Genomic DNA, 16,107 nt, shown 5'->3' on the forward strand with positions numbered 1-16,107 from the left:
GGGAAGATGAAAGCCTACTTCTGGATGCCGGGGGCTGTTGTGGTGTTGTGTGAGACAGGCCTAGGTTTTAAGCACAGTTGAATGACCTTGGGTGAGGTACTTGGGTCAGTCACTGAGTCTCTGAGCCCCATTATAAAGTGAAAATGGCTCCAACAAGTGTATGGGATTCTTAGAGCTCAGGGGCTTCTTCCGTTCTCTATGGTTCACATGGAAGCTATGAGGCAGCCATCTCTTAGACTTAGAACTCTGAGGGGAGCAGAATCACCCCCACAGAGGCTGATATCACCTCTTCTATATGTCTACTACACATGCTCCAAAAGGCCAGGCTGAAGGCGCAAGATTCACTGCTGACATTGGCAGGTACAAAGGCCATGAACTAGAATCAATGTGCTTCTAAAATCAGGTGATAGAGATGGTGATAGAGAGAGTGTAGGAGGCTGATGCTAGTACATGGGGTGGGACTTCATATTCTCTAGTCCTTTCCCCGGCACTTTGCACTCTTCCTTGTATGCCTTCTTTGAAAACACAGAAAATCTAAAAGCTTTCTAGCCCTGGCTAAGAGTATATCTGAATAGTTGGGTCTTAACAAATGTCATTTGCCATTTGGGTGGCACAGTTGGTTAAGTGTCCAACTCTCGACTTTGGCTCAGGTCATGATCTCAGGGTGGTGAGATTGAGTCCCTAGTCGGGCTCTGCGCTCAGGGGGAGTCTGCTTGAGATTCTCTCTCTCCCTCTCCCGGTGCCCCTCTCTCCCCCTCCCCCACACTGGCACTCTCTCTCTGTCAAATAAATAAATAAATAGATCTTTAAAAAATGCCATTTGCTTGAAGGGGTAGACAGGTACAAGACTCTAAGACAAGAGAAGTCAATTCTATGTGCCTCTATATGAATATATATGAATGTATAGAGGTACAATATGCCACAAGGTACCTCCATATGAATCAATGTTATGAGTTTCTTGAAGACAGAAGAATTATCTCATCCATCCGGATACCCAATGACTACTCACTGTGGGTCACAGCAGTGTCACAGGGAGCTGAGCTAACCTGTACTTACAGATATTTTTAGCTTCTCAACATGGTTTTACATCCATAGTTTTTTTGATCCTCACAAGAACCCAGGGAGATCACCACTGCCATTTCTCAGATGCAAACCAGTGGGCTGAGCCAGGTGCTCTGCCCAGCAGTCCTGAATGTGACCTACAGGACACACTAGCAAGGTGCACTGTTTGTTTTGTTGTTGTGGTTGTTCTTCTGAGTTTATCTGTTTTAATCTCAAGATAAACAACAGCCTTTCTCTTGAGCATGAGAAAGTCAGTTTCTGTGTCTCCTTCTGTCTCTCTAGGTCCCAAAAGGAGAAGGTGATGTGTATCTCGACACTTCTAGTCTTTCTAGGAACTTGCCCTCTGAAAAAATATTTGGGCTGAGCTAAAAGGCTAAAGAGGGCTTGGAAAAAATCAAGTCACAACTGTAGCCGACTTCCTAAATGACAAATCTGAGATGCTGAGAAAGAGTCTTTGAGTAGGAATTGAAAGCCAGGTCACAAACCATCTAAAAATCTATTTACATGCCATTTACCAGACTTGGTTTTATAATACCATATGGTTGGAGTCGGGGCCTCAGCTAAGAGGCAAGAGAACTGCTGAATGGGGCTTGCTGGGACAGGAGCATCTCCTTCTCGGGTCTCCGTGGGGCCAACCCCTTTCAGATTGGTGGCCAGCCTGTGGCTTGGTTATTCACCCCCAAGTATCTATAGGTCAGGGTGTGTGAGGTCCTACAGTAATGTCTGAACCCTCCCACACATACTTGGCAAGCTTTCTGAATCTCGGACTAGATTTATCCCTGGCCTAAAAATGCCTCTTACTTGAGAGGGAAAAAAAAAAAAACCCCAAACCGAGAAACATTAATGGGGTCAGAAAAGACTTCCCAGGCTCCCTCCAGCTCTGCTCCAACACCAGTTTGAAGCGGTAAGACCCTATTGCCCTATTGCTCGATGAAGACACAGAGGCTGAGCGGTGGTTTCAAGGGCATCTGGGTACTGGACTCGGCGACGCCCTGCCCACTGTGCATCTGGGTCTCTTTGGAAGCACAAGGAAACGTTGTCCAACCCAAGTACCACCAGACTGCCCGCTCCTGGGCTTGGGGCTCTGCAGGCCCTCAGGCTCAGCACAGAGGCACCGAGGTTTAGGAAAGCATACACAAACAAATAAACAACAGATTGAAACACTGATTCCTGGACAGGCAGGAATTCCTCTGCAGAGCAGCTGGATGCCCTGAAGCCATTTGTCAGGAGCCCTCCTCTGGCTGCTCCCCCCACAGCCACACCATCGCCAGATTCTGCAATGACTCACCAGCCCGGGAGAGAACTCCAGGACGGTGGACAGAAGCCAGCGAGCATGAAGAACAAAGGGTTGTGGAAAGGCCAACAGGCAGGTGAACATACACGCTGGGGCCCCCCGTGGTAAAACGGAGGGGAACAATGTCAGCCGGCCTGGGGTGGCCTGAATTTTGTTTCTACCGGTTGTAGAATCAAGAAACTCAAGCAGCCCTTTGAATTTCCCATTTCAGGGGCTCCCGGGGCCCCTGCAGAGGAGCCTTCCTACTTACTGATTGGTGAGCTGCTCAGCCCCAACAAACAGGTTGATCCTCGAGAGGCCAGTACGAGTGCCAAGGAAGGCAACCTCCACGCCCTTGTCAGAATTCCTGAAACACAGCAGCAGACAACAGGGGGATGCTTCCAGACAGTAAGCAGATAATGGCTTTTGCATTTGAAGACTCACAGAATGTTTTATGAAATAGCAGTTTTGAAGCCTGGAGTTTTAAAAGAAATTATAGAAACACACACACATACACAGATGCACACAGGCACCAAGCACAGAATGCAAACTCACCCCTTAGGAAAGTTCTGTGGTAATTCTTGCAAGAAAAACTAAGAACTCCATTGAGTTCCAAGAACTCCAAAGTACCATGAGAGAATGCACCCCCATGCTAAATAAACACAGCTTATCTCAGGGTTCTGGGTGCAAACTCAGGACAGTAGGCTGGAATGGGAATGACTTTAAGGAGAGGAAGAAAATCCTTAGAGGTAGCTTTTTGCATTGACCTGATAAATCCATTTTTATTAGTGGAATCTGTCATTAGGGACAGTAGCAACTGAGCCACTGAATCAAATCTGCAGGGTCCTACAACCTAGAAATGTCTAGGACCTGAATTCTACACCATTTGAAGTCACCATCTTGTAACTTCTACCAGAGCATAGGCCTTATTCTTACCACCATCCCCAAAGAGATGAGTAAAAAAATGGTTTCTTCAAATGGCCCTGCAGGATACGAGGCACAGGACCCCTAAGAATGGCCTCAGCAAAGAAAACTTATTTTAAAATTCACTACAGGTATTTTCTTCAACTTTCAAGGCAAATTTTGTATGTTTGGGCATGTTCAGGATATTCACAATGCCTACCTCTTCACAAAAAAGCAAATGGTCTTTCTCCACAAATACGTAATTTCATTCTACAATAAAAGTATGAAGAGAATACTGTTTCTTGAATTTGCTTCCCTTCCCTAAATGCTAGTAGCAATTTGATTTGAAGCACTATCCATGTCATCTTCAATATAAGATAATTTGGTTACTTGATCTTCGATGGTAGTCAAAGTGGCCAATACTACCTTTAAGTATTTAAGGGGTGAATAAAAACCAGCACTATGCATTTGTTTCTGCTTGCAGCCTACCCAAATTGGAAAGCCAGGCTGCCCAATCAGTTACAGATGTGGACTACAAAGCAAGCTACCATTTTGGAAATCTTCAGCATGTGTTAGGAGTGAATCAGCAATCTTTGCACAGGATTTTGAGGTTCATGAGAGCTTAACAGAAACATTTCCACATCCACCAGAGATTGCAATTGCAGGAAAGGTTTTGACTCTTCCCCAACCTTCCCAGGGAATAAGAACCATGAATATAAGCAGTCCAAGGACAGCCCCAAGTATAATGAGAATGGTAAATCTCTCTTTGGGGTTCCAGACTCCTGGATTAAACTGCCTACCTTACATCTCCACTTGGGAGACTTGAGCTTAAAATGTCTAGAAGAGAACTCTGGACATGCCCGGACATCCCAAACCTGGTCTTCTTTCATTGTCTCCTGTCCTAGGAAATGGCACCACTATCTATACAGGTATTTGTGTTGTAAATGATCCTTGACAGCTCAGCCTTCCTCCCCTCACTCAGCAGACCCATCATCAAATCCAGGGTTGGGGTGGGCGGGGGGAGGTCTCACTTCTGAAGCATGCCACAAGAAGATCTTTCCTCCCTGTGCCACTGCCTTGGTCCAAGTGGCAAATCCCTTGGAATGCTGTAGGAGACTTTATTATTGTTCTTACGCCATTAAACTCTATTCTTCACACAGTAGAGGGATATTGTTTAACAATGCAAATATGATCATATCCTTCTTAAAATCTTAAAATGTCCTTCTTAAAATCGTTCAATGACTCTATAACACTCATAGTATAGAATCCAGGGTCCCTCACCTGACTCCCAAGGGCCTGAGCCATCTGGCCCCTCTTCAGCCTCATCTCCCAACATCTTCTAGTCTACCTTCTATATTTCAGCTCTGCTGGCCTTCTTTAAATGCCTCAAATGTGTCAAATACTGTTGTACCTCAGGACCTTTGCACATGTTGTTCCATTTTCCTTAGAATGCTCCCTAACACTTGAACTAGTTTCTGCCCAGAAAAACCTTCTGTCTTCCACCTCCACTCTAGGTCTTGTCACACTCTACATGTCCTTACACTTCTTTCAAAGTAGTTATCACAATTCTTAATAATCTGTCATACTACACACCACAGATACCATGATGGCAAGGTCTACGTTTGATTGAGTTAGCTCCATTTCACCAACACCTAGTCTAGTGCCTAGCACGTAACAGACACTCAATCAGTATCTGATGAGTGAATGAATGAATGAAAATGAGAACAAAATGAATGATAGGATAGAAGAGAATATACAAAAGGGAAGGTGAAGGAAGGAATGGAGCTAATAAAGAACAGAAAAGGAGAGAGAACTAAATAATGTATGACGTGAAGGTATAAGGAGAAAGGAATGTTTTCACTTCCTATTTTTAATCTTTAATAACCTACTTAAGTTAGTAAAATAATAGTAACAAGCTGCTGAAAGCTTTGACAACAATGACCATTTCCCAGCCCCCTCTCCCCGCATCCTCTGCTTCAGAAATAAAACCACAGGGTTATATCCTGACACCCTCATGAAACAGAGCTCTCCCTTCCCCGTCCTACTTAAAACCCGGCCTGGCCCAGATCCCAAGTCCCCTCCAGACTGTGAAGCCGAGGGAGCCATGGCAGGGCAAGAAGCTAAGCGCTCCTTCTGCCTCCCCCTCCCTCGGAAGCGCCCCCCACCTCAGCACACCAAATTTCATGTAACGCTAAAACTCAAATTATATGTCAAACCCAGGAGCTTGCCACCCAAGCCCGAGCCGCTAATCTGCTCGAGCTCTTGTGGTTTGGAGCTTTGGGGAAAATTAAAGCACTTTAACACCAAGCTCCTAAAACAGTTTAGTTCTTTAAACCATAACCATATTTCGGACGGCTTGTGGGGAAATGACCATGAAAGGGGGACACGTGCAAACACTTACTCGGATTTGTTGAGGGCGAGACTGGTCCAATAGGCTTCAATGGGAGCGCTCACCACGGCATCAAATAGGACTTCTTGTATCAATTCTTTATCACCTATTGGGAGGGGCAGACTTGAGAAGGTGGCTGTGGCTGGGGTCCCAGTGGGGGCACAAGGGGTGCTCGCCTCACTCACTCCATAGTAACTGCAGGCTACTTTCTCCCACGGTGTAGCACTTTATGCATTTACCTCCTACCCGCTGAAAATATGGAACAGTTCTGACACCTGATAGGCCAGCAATAGGGGGGCCCCCAAAGTGTTCGAGTGAGATGATTATACACGGAGAGTCTTGTGTGTGTCCCTCTTCAGTTTTCTGCTTTCTCTTCTCATCTAGCAGTTGGTGCCACAGACCAGCATGTCTTAGAAATTTGCTCGGTTCACCCCCATTTCTGTCCTCTATCACAATCTGTAATTTTTCAGGGCCCTGCTCCCCGTCATTTATAAGAGGAAGGGATGTAGTAACTAAACAGTCTTGGGACTCCTATTTTGTGATTCCTTCCATTTAGAGGGTTTTTGTTGGGGCGCCTGGGTGGCCCAGTCGGTTGAGCATCTGCCTTCAACTCAGGTCATGATCCCAGGGTCCTGGGATCGAGTCCCGCGTGGGGCTCCCTGCTTAGCAGGGAGTCTGCTTCTCCCTCTCCCTCTCCCCCCCAGCTTGTGCTCTCTCTCTCTTGCTCACTCTCTTTCTCCCCCAAATAAATAAATAAAAGGTTTTTGGTTTTTGTGTTTTTTGTTTTTGTTTTTCCAATTTAAAGTAGGGAATCTGTTCCTATCCAAAAGGACTCTTGCTGGCACTCTGGAGAAGATGCTAAGGAGTCAGGGGGATATCATGAGTCCAGCAGAGGCATCTCAGAGCCCTCCAATTGCTCTGCAGAGGGGCCAACTAATTATCACCTCCTCCCCTTGGCTGGTGGGCCACAAGGCAGTGGCACTTTGCTGTAAAAGCAAACACTGAAAACAACTCATCATCAGAAAGACAATGGATACACTGAGATAGAGTTATGTAGTGGGATACTGTATAGTAATTCAAATAAATGCATTAGAGGTAAATGATCAACACACATAAATCTCATAAATGTAATGAATGAAACACAAGTTGTAGAGCAATACATATATTGTACTCTAGATAATATATATAGTATACCATATATAAGTGTTAATATACAAAATAATGAAAATAATGGTACATCCTGTTTACAGATACCTATATAGGGAGAGTAATAATATAGATCCATGGGAGGTTAGGAACCAATTCGAGGTGGGAGTGATTCTCTTTGGGAGGCAAATGGGACTGTACGGAGGGACTCAGGGGCTTCAACATTATGGATAATGTTTCATTCCTTAAAAAGTACTTGAAGGAAATATAGCAAAATATTAAGATCTGATAAAGCTGGATGGTAAATGTAAATTTTTTATTATCTCTATACCTTTGTTATTTGAATATGCCATTCAGTCAAAGGAAATGAAAAGTAAGGCTTATGTAGTGTCCGTCTGATCTTTTCTCTACTAGACCCTCTGCCAAAAAGTCAATCCGTTCTGTGGAGATGGAGTTGAGAAGCCAGCTGAACCTCCTTACACCTCTCACAGGGCGCTGTGGGAATTCTATGAAATAATACATGTAAAGGACTTGTTCACATCACTGAGTAAGTGGTACCTGCTGGGGAAGGGGCAGCTACTGTGCTCACTGGTGGTGAATCTCTCCCTGCCAGACTAGCTACTGGAACTCATATGCCCGTCCAGGGACTGCTCACATGCTTGGTCAGCATCAGGCCCATTGCTCTCTCCCTGCCCCCCCTGCACCAGCCACGGACCATTCCTGACCCAGTGAGCTCCCTCAAGGGCCCGTGGTAGGAAGACGGGCAATAGCATGTATACGACATGAGGCAACACATCACAGTGATGATCCCACTCCGGAGAGAACCAGACCTAGAGTATGGCCTGAGATGAGACAAGTCCTATTTCCTGCCCTTGTCTCTCATTTGTAAAATAAGGGAGCAGATATTCACAGTCCCTGCCCAGAGATAACATTTCCATGCTACTCAGGTGCTTGACTTAAATGGTCCAGTAGGGAGACAAATCCAATGTGAAGGATTAGACTGGGATTGGGGATTCTGCGTGACTTTCAGTGGCCCACACTCTTCCTCCTGTTCCTACAGGAAGCAGACATTTGGCTGGATCTGATGGGACTGATCACCTCTGCCGAAAGCAAAGCTTCCTCTGAAAGCTGAGGGGAAGTGCGGTTTTGCGTCTCCCCCATCCCCGCCCCAACTACAGCCGCATACACAGACAGGACAGGTTGAAAGCCCACTCACATTGGAGCAGAGGTTCTTTGCCTTTGAGGTAGAGCTTAATAGCTTCTAGCTGAGACAGATGACGGTGTTCCGGGTGTAGGTCAGTGTTGCAGTAGGACCTAAGACCATGACAGGGGCCAAAACAAGAACATGTGAGGATTTGCAGCATCGCCTTCCTTTGCCTTTGAACTGGGAGAGGTTGGAAGGGAGTACAGAGGACTCGAAATCAAAGAGGGCAACAGATACCCATGCTGATGAAGGGTGGTTTAATTCTTACCATTCATCTGCCAAGGACACATCAGGGTGCTCTAAGTCATGCAGGCCTGGAGATCAAGGAGAAGGGGTTAATGAGTAAGGACCACCTGCGTGGGGCACTGATACCCCTCATCCTCTCATGTGCTTCAAATGTTTGAGGGCAGGGCCATTGAATGATGAAGGGTAGGCATCAACCCCAATGATATCTGCCTCCGAAGGGGGGACTCGGAACAAAGAAAATGATGCAGAACCCTCTCCCCACTTCCATCTCCCTCGGCCACCACTGGTGGCTTCCCAGGTTGAGTATCCCAGGAAAGCCTGAACTCCATGGAGACAAACAATGCACCAGTGAGTCCTGGAGATGAGCTTAGTATCATGGTGGAAACACTGATGCTGGAGCCCCGCACAGCTTGTTCAGGGAGCTGGGCTGGGCCACTTAACTCGGGTGTGATGTTAGCAGGTTACTTTGCTTTTCCAAATGTCAGTTTCTTCATGTGCAAAACAGGAATAATCATAGTCCCAACTGCTGGGTAGTTGTGAGGGCAAAAAGATAGGTTGAATGATATGAAATTGCCAATACTCAACTGGTTTTGACCAGCAAACATTGCTAGTTGTTACAGGATCCTAAGTAAAAACAAGCCATCGGTCCACAAAGGTAGCTGGGACAACTGGGGTTTGCAGGAAGCTGGGGAGATTTTAACAGAATGCTCTAGACCACTCTAACTCTGGGAAATCACTCTCTTTCATTGTATCTTCATGTGAGCTCACTTTGAAGGCTCATCAGCAGACACACACTTCTGAGTGATGACCTCAGGAACTCAGATGACGCTTATAGCCTGTTTGAGGGGTCAGAGTTTCCCAAACGGCCAATAGTATTATACTGCACTCAGGATGCCAGTTTCCTCCTCAAATACAAATGCATAAAATAAATAGCAAAATACTAGACCTAATATCACACACTCTTGCTTGATTTTATAGAAAGTAGGGACTATATTAGATAGAATATCGTCATGTGGGACCCAAGTGTCATTTCCTGGCTCCAACACCCACTGGTAGAATGATTTTGGGGGTGTCATTTCAACTCTTTAAATTCTATTAGTCAGAAGATGTGGATGATAGAGCCTAACTCATGGATCCATGAGAGGGTTAAGTGGGACAGTGATGAGTCCCTAGGATAATCTATGGAGCCATCTCTGCATGCCTCCATCCATCCTTTCTTCCCTTTCTCCCTGCCTGCTCCCTTCCTTCCTTCCTTCCTTCCTGGCATCAACTGTGTACTGGATACTATTCTAGGCCCTGATAATATAGCTGTGAACAAAACAAAATCACTGCCCTCATGGTATTTGTTTTCTAGTGGTGGGAAGAGACAAACAAATAAAATTAAAATACATAGCATATCAGTTAGTGATGAGGGCTATGAAGGAAAAGAGCCAAGCCAGAGATGGGAAATAAAGGAGGAAGAGTTTCAATTTTAAGTAGTATAGTCAGGGAAGGCTTCACTGAGAAAATGACTTTTAAGCAAAGACCTGAAGGAGGTAAGAGACAGAGCCATGTAGATAACTGGGAGAGAGTGCTCTGCAGAAGGAATAATCAATGCAAAGACCCTAAGGTGGGGTCTCACCTTCCTGGAATATTGGGTTAATTATGTCAACTCTATCCATTTCTCTAGTGTCTGTTCTCATCCACAAAGCCCTCTCTGGCTCTGTTTCATAGGCCCTGTAGATGAATTCCTAGAGGGAAGATCTTTCTGATCGTTTCCTCTCTGAGTTCCCAGGGCACCGAGGAAATTGAATTGTTCTCTAAGTCGCTCACCTCTGATTTTAGTCCTCCTGACACAACCACATCTACTATGCAGACTATATATGCAGATAACACAGACTAAAATGACATAAGCTCCAATTTATTGAACAACTATTGTGCCCTCTCTCTCTCTCTTTATATATATATATATATATATATATATATATATATATATATATACACACACACACATACATTTATATATATATATACATATATATTTATATATATGTAATGGTATATACATATATACACATCACACACACACACACACATATATATATATACCACTATATATATGACATATATATGTATGATACAAAATGTCAAGGAGATTCGGAAGAGAAATAATTTCAGCAAGTAGAACTGCAGCCCATACCTTCAGCCTTAGTAGAAACTCCTTACATTGTGAGCAATGTCTACCCGTTGACCATCTTTGTAATAGATGACAACAGCAAAACATGTTGAAAATTCCCACACTCTGTGGGGCAGCATTCCTTACAGAAGATCCTACAGAAGTATGGTTGCCATCTCCAGGAAAGCCTACCTTCTCCAAGAACAGAGCAGAACAGTGATCGTGCCATGGCCCTTACGATGACAGGAACGTCTACTAGTTAGTCCAAGGGGAAGCAGCTTTCTCAGGCTCAGCTCTTAAAGGTGGCAGGATTGTAAGCCCTCTTATTGACAGAGGACCAACAGAGAGAGGAAGATCTGACCTCATTTGTATGGATAACCAGAGACTCTTCCCCTTGCTGGGATTCAAACTAATTTCTAGCATGGTGATTGCAGTTAGTTCTGAAATTCTCTGTGACCTCTCAGCCTAACAGCTACGGAACACACAGGGAAAAGACATGACTGAAGAAATGACCCAAAAGACAACACAGAACAACTCTGTGTGTGTGTGTGTGTGTGTGTGCGTGAGAGAGAAAGAGAGACAGAGACAGAGACAGAAACAGAAAGAAAGAGGCAGGCCTATGTATTGAGGATTGGCTAAGGGAATGGAAACATGAGAGGCCAATAATCCACTAATAATCTTTCTATTGTTCTGACCATGAGCTGTTTCCTCAGCTTGACCTCAAATAGCTCAGACATGAATTTTCTGGCTTCATGGTGATATCTACAGAGCTACACATGGCTCATATGAGCTACACATGGATCATTCATCCGGAAAATTCTAGAAGTTAAAAAAAAAAGATTTCTGAGAACACATCTTGTTGAGTATCTTGCCCAAGTCACAAAGCTGCCTGTTCCCTCTTTCTGGTCTCTGGGAAGAGATACCACATGACTCATTAGTGGGCACAAGGAAACCTTTCAATCTCCTTCCTTGTTCTTAAGACCTTATGATTATTTGGGAGACAAATACTAACACCTGTAAAACAATGCACACAGTACCCCAGGAAGCTGGCTGTGGAATTTGGCATCTCAGGGACAGCCAATCTCTTCGTTCTCCACTACATCATCGGGGTGAGCCCCTAGGTGGTCCAGCTTCTGGAAGTTCACCACGTGCACTTGTAACCAGCTCTAACTAATTAAAACTGGCTCATAACGGACCTTCCAGCTCTTGGCCATACTTTCTGGGGACACTCAGAAAGAGCACTGGTCTGGTCCTGCTCCTTCTTGGTGGAGATGCAAAATCTAACATCCAGATTGGGTGAGTGACTTACTGGGGCCACTTGGGGAGTGGAGACTTTCAGAGGTCAGCTTCACCCCTCCCTGTGAGCCGGTGATACTGGGGAAGGCTCCTTCTCTGAGGTACTGACTTACTGGCTCATGGTAAAGGACGGTCGGTGCACATATGACATTGATTTTAAAGTTTAAAGTGCTGTAACAATGGCTACCATTTGCTGGGAGTTTAAGTGTGCCTGAGCTTTATGAAGACAAGAGGATTTGGGAATCTCAAAATGCTCCTTATTCCTTCTGACCTATGTATATCATCTAAATGATCATATTTCCCCTTGGACTTGAACTGCTTGAAGCACAAACAAGATTTGTGGGCTCAACTGTGTAGGAGACTGGCTTGCATACCTTTGTTTTCATTGTATTTCCCCTGGGCTTGAATTTTTACACTACTTTGTATTTTTCTTGGTAGTGATTTTTATGTATGGGGAGAATATAGTTGGTGGATGATCCTCTGAGTTGGCTCAACAGTTTTGTGGATTAAAGCAGAATAGAAAGAAATGAAATCATAAGAAAGGCCACCACGAGTTGGGGGTCCCACCATTTGGAAGGCAAGCTCACGCCAAGTGGACAATTAATTGAGTGAAATGCCCAAGACTGAAGGATAAGACAGGTCAAGAGAGCATCTTACCTTCTTCAATGGTTACATTCCCTCGGAAGAAGTATTTCCCGTGACCTCTGGAGAGCGCCACACCTAAGCTGTGCAGAGAAACAAAGCAGACCTTGAAACCCATGGCATCGACTGGAATAGACTTGTGGGTTCACTTTTTATTTTCCATGTTCACATTTCCATTTCATGTTCTGTAGACAATTTTTCCAACAGTTTACTTTCAAAACCCCACTGGTTATCGTTGGTGTTGGTTCTCCTTAGGCTCAATCAGCTGCTTCAAAGCAATTTCTGACCGGAAGGATGGCAGCCATGGGCTGCTTGTGAGCATTTTCAGAGGCGTGGCAAACTGCTCACCCTACTCTCGGAGGCCCTCTGAGAGCCCTGCGCCCTGCTCTTCACCACTACCTGACACTGACACACTCCTGCCCTCCATTCAGCCACACATGGGTCTTTCCAGACCCTAGAGTTTACAACTAGGGAAAATGACCCCCCTCTCAAGGACGAAAATGAAAACGTCCACTACACCAGTGTGGAGCCACGTTATTATGTTGTGGGCTTCTGGGCCCGACCCTCTCCCTAGTCTAATAGATGCTCCCCCCTCTCCCAGGCTTGATTTAAACTCCTTTCTAAAGGAATAGAATATATTTTGAAAATACAGTCTCTTCATTTGGCAAACCCGCTTAGCGGTCATGTGTCCCCTCGATTGCTCTGCTTCCAAATGGCATCAAACTCATGATCCCTGGCGGTCTATGACAGCACAATGCCATAATTTATTTTTCAGATTCATCTAGAGTCAGTAAATTCTTTCTCTCCTTAGCTCTGCGAGGCCCCGGTTCAGGAACGTGAAGCAGCCCCACGGGAATGACTTCTTACAGAAGTTAAGGTCATCGTAGCAGGAGACTCTAAAATGCCACATGAGCGTCTGAAAGCAGGCAATGGGGTCAAGCCATTTTTCAGGATGGTTACAGAGAAATAACAGGATTCAAGGTAGACAAGCACAGAAGTACAGTTCAGAGAAATTAAAACGGAAGCACAACATGGAGGGATGGATATGCTACCTCCTCGTGCGAAGGCTCGTTTTTTGATCATGGAAATAAAAGGTGAAATGGAGCTCACTGGGCAGCAAGTTAGCTAGATGGTTTAAGGACCTGGCAACCCTCTGAACTCGTCTCTCCACCCTTAGCTGGAACCCCCAAAGCTGATTTGCTTGATAATGAGATGCAAAGCCATGACAAATCTAGTGAATTCTCCTAGGTGAGCCTGAACCATCTTCCCCCTTCTAGAAAACAGAAAAAAAGCAGCCTGGGAAAAGCCCCTTCCTCACTCTTTCCAGCCTTTCGGCAGGGTGTTTGGTTATCTTCAGATGATGAGCTCTGAGAGCGTCAGCAGGTTTTGTACAAACACAACTGATGGATCTGATGGAATGTCCATGTATTATGGTCAGCTCTACCTGAAAGGAGTACCCTTGATGTCTGTATAATAGTAGTCATTTGTCATCACCAAAACCCGTTTCTAGATTGAAAAAAAAAAGTCGTAGAGAGAAGAAAACATGGTTAGTCTGCTAGGTGAAGCTTTCATAAATAAATAAAAATAAATGGACACACTATGATCAGGTTAACAGTACTACATGAATCTTGTTTGAGATAAGTAAAGACAAGAGAAAAATGATCTCAGCGAAAGATATTTATTCCAGATAGAGCTTTCAAAGCTAATTTTTCACAGTGGTTTGTTTTAAATTAAGCGGCAAGAATGTTTGAGAAAAAATGTACCCCTTTGTCCACTGTCTTCTTCACCTCCATGGAGAACTTCCCAGTCTTCCTGTTTACCATGGCATTTCTTAACTAAAATGATAAAAGAAAATTTGGTATTAGCTCTTCCCCATGTTGCATGTCATCTGGACATCTTGAATCCTTCAGCTTGGGAGCACATATGGTGGTTTGTGCAAAGCAGAGGTATGACGGGGCTGGGCTGTGTCCCCACCAAATTGTGGGTGCTCTGGTGCTAAGTCAGCATCCTACACTCAGCCCTCTGAAACAGGGCTTCTGAAGAATAAACATCCAGCTGCTGCCGTACCGGAGGAGAGAGGCTAACGACAATAAATGACTTTCAACATTCATTTGGGGTGCTCATGTGACCCTCGGGCAGCCCCGATGATGTGGATGAAGCCTGAGAGTCCGAGAAGTGAGCCCCCACAAGTGCGAAAACACTCAAGAAGCAAGAATGTCTCTGGGGACAAGTTACATTTTCAGAAAGGGTATTAGTTTGTCATGAAGAAATCATTTTTCAAAACATAAGTCAAAGTTGTTTTTCTACACAGTAGGTTTTTTTTTTTTTTTTTTTTTTTTTTTTTTTTTTTAAGACCAACCACTTAGAAGACAGGGACTCACTTTCTATAGCATGAAGCATCTTCAGATGCTCCCAGAGAAACCTGAGCAAGTTAATAGTCTCGCTTACAGTGACAGGCAGTGAACAGGGCGACCCGGTATCTGAGTTTCAGAAGTTCCATCTAGGGACACTGAGCCTCGCACCCTCCCCCCGCCCCCGGCTGACCTCTTCTAATTATGTGCGGCCCTTCTGTGGGTTCAGAGAAGGACCGCAGACGCAGTGATGAGAGATGTGCCATCGTGGGCAGCAATGGGAGACAAGGGGGATGCCATTGAACGGGAGAGGAGCAAATTCTGACATGCCACAGCCTGTCGGGAACCGCTCTTTCCTGGCCCCATGGCTTTTTTTTTTTTTTTTTTTAAATCCTCTCCCCTCTTCTCTCCTTTGAGGAGTTTGATGAAGACCTGGCCGATAGAAAACTGCAGTGCTAGCAAGCAACCTAAATTTGATTCGAGGCTGTCTAGATTTGGGTTCACATTCCCATCTTCTGTGATAGAGAGAGAGTAAAAAGCATAATTTTTAGCTGGAGGCATGTATAAAATAAAACATATATTTTACTCTAGATATTTTTTAACAACACATAATGGGCATTTCTGGAAATATTTTCCCATTTTAACTTTTGTGGTTTTGGATGGGGAGAGCTGGTCCTAATTAAGTCTACTTTCTAACTTTTAAGAACGGCTCGATTTATCTTTAACATGGTTTTCATTTTTCCTCTTTCTGGTGCCTGCCTAAAGCCATTTGGGACCTTCCCCTCTCACATTCCCCAGGCAAGTCGGAGATTAGGTAAGCTTCTCCGTGAGTCCGTACCACCCCGCCCCCAACTCCCAGTAGCACCGAACAGTCAGCATCGGGGGGCTGGGCGGCTCCAAGGCCAGGGTCACTGAGGCTTTCTGGCGGCAAATGCTCAGATGACGAGTCCAGTTGTGCTCTTTTCTTCAGTTTTAATGAAAATGGATTACACCTACTGAACACCCACATGTGGGGCAGGATGGCACTGTAGTAAAGGACTCTGCAGCCAGAGCTTATGAAAGAATCACTTACTCTCTCTATGCCTCAGTTTCCCTCTCTGCAAAATGAAACTAATGACAGCATCCATCTCGCAGAGTTGCTGTGAGAAGTAGATGAGCTGATATTTAGAAGAGTGCCTCATCCACCCTAAGAACCCAGTAAATGTTAGCTGTCCCCCACCATCATCACCATCACCATCACCATCACCACTGTCCTCCTCCCTTACAATGCCAGCCCTCCTTCGACAGCTTCAGGGATCAGGATTCAAGCTTGAGTTTGCTTGACACAGATGCCCATGCTCTAAACCAACATTTTTCAAACTCTGTGAGCCACATGAGAAATACATCTTACTCTGTGATGCCCTCTGATGTCTCCTATTTTAATAGATTTCATAGCTTGTA

The 16,107-nt window shown here is 44.9% G+C and overlaps 1 protein-coding gene across 1 annotated transcript in view; it reads right to left on the reverse strand.

The window, feature by feature from the left end:
- The window catches only part of CACNA2D3 (calcium voltage-gated channel auxiliary subunit alpha2delta 3), an 856,949-nt gene that overhangs the window by 163,460 nt on the left and 677,382 nt on the right, over positions 1-16,107 (reverse strand). The window contains exons 19-25 of the mRNA XM_021694907.1: positions 14,080-14,151; positions 13,761-13,822; positions 12,332-12,399; positions 8,246-8,291; positions 7,990-8,087; positions 5,640-5,733; positions 2,607-2,702 (exon numbers count right to left, since the gene is read on the reverse strand). Of these exons, the coding sequence (XP_021550582.1) occupies positions 2,607-2,702; positions 5,640-5,733; positions 7,990-8,087; positions 8,246-8,291; positions 12,332-12,399; positions 13,761-13,822; positions 14,080-14,151 (536 nt within the window). The remainder of the gene's footprint in view (positions 1-2,606; positions 2,703-5,639; positions 5,734-7,989; positions 8,088-8,245; positions 8,292-12,331; positions 12,400-13,760; positions 13,823-14,079; positions 14,152-16,107) is intronic.

This window comes from Neomonachus schauinslandi, chromosome 1 (genome assembly GCF_002201575.2).
Source record: "Neomonachus schauinslandi chromosome 1, ASM220157v2, whole genome shotgun sequence".
Taxonomy (NCBI): domain Eukaryota; kingdom Metazoa; phylum Chordata; class Mammalia; order Carnivora; family Phocidae; genus Neomonachus; species Neomonachus schauinslandi.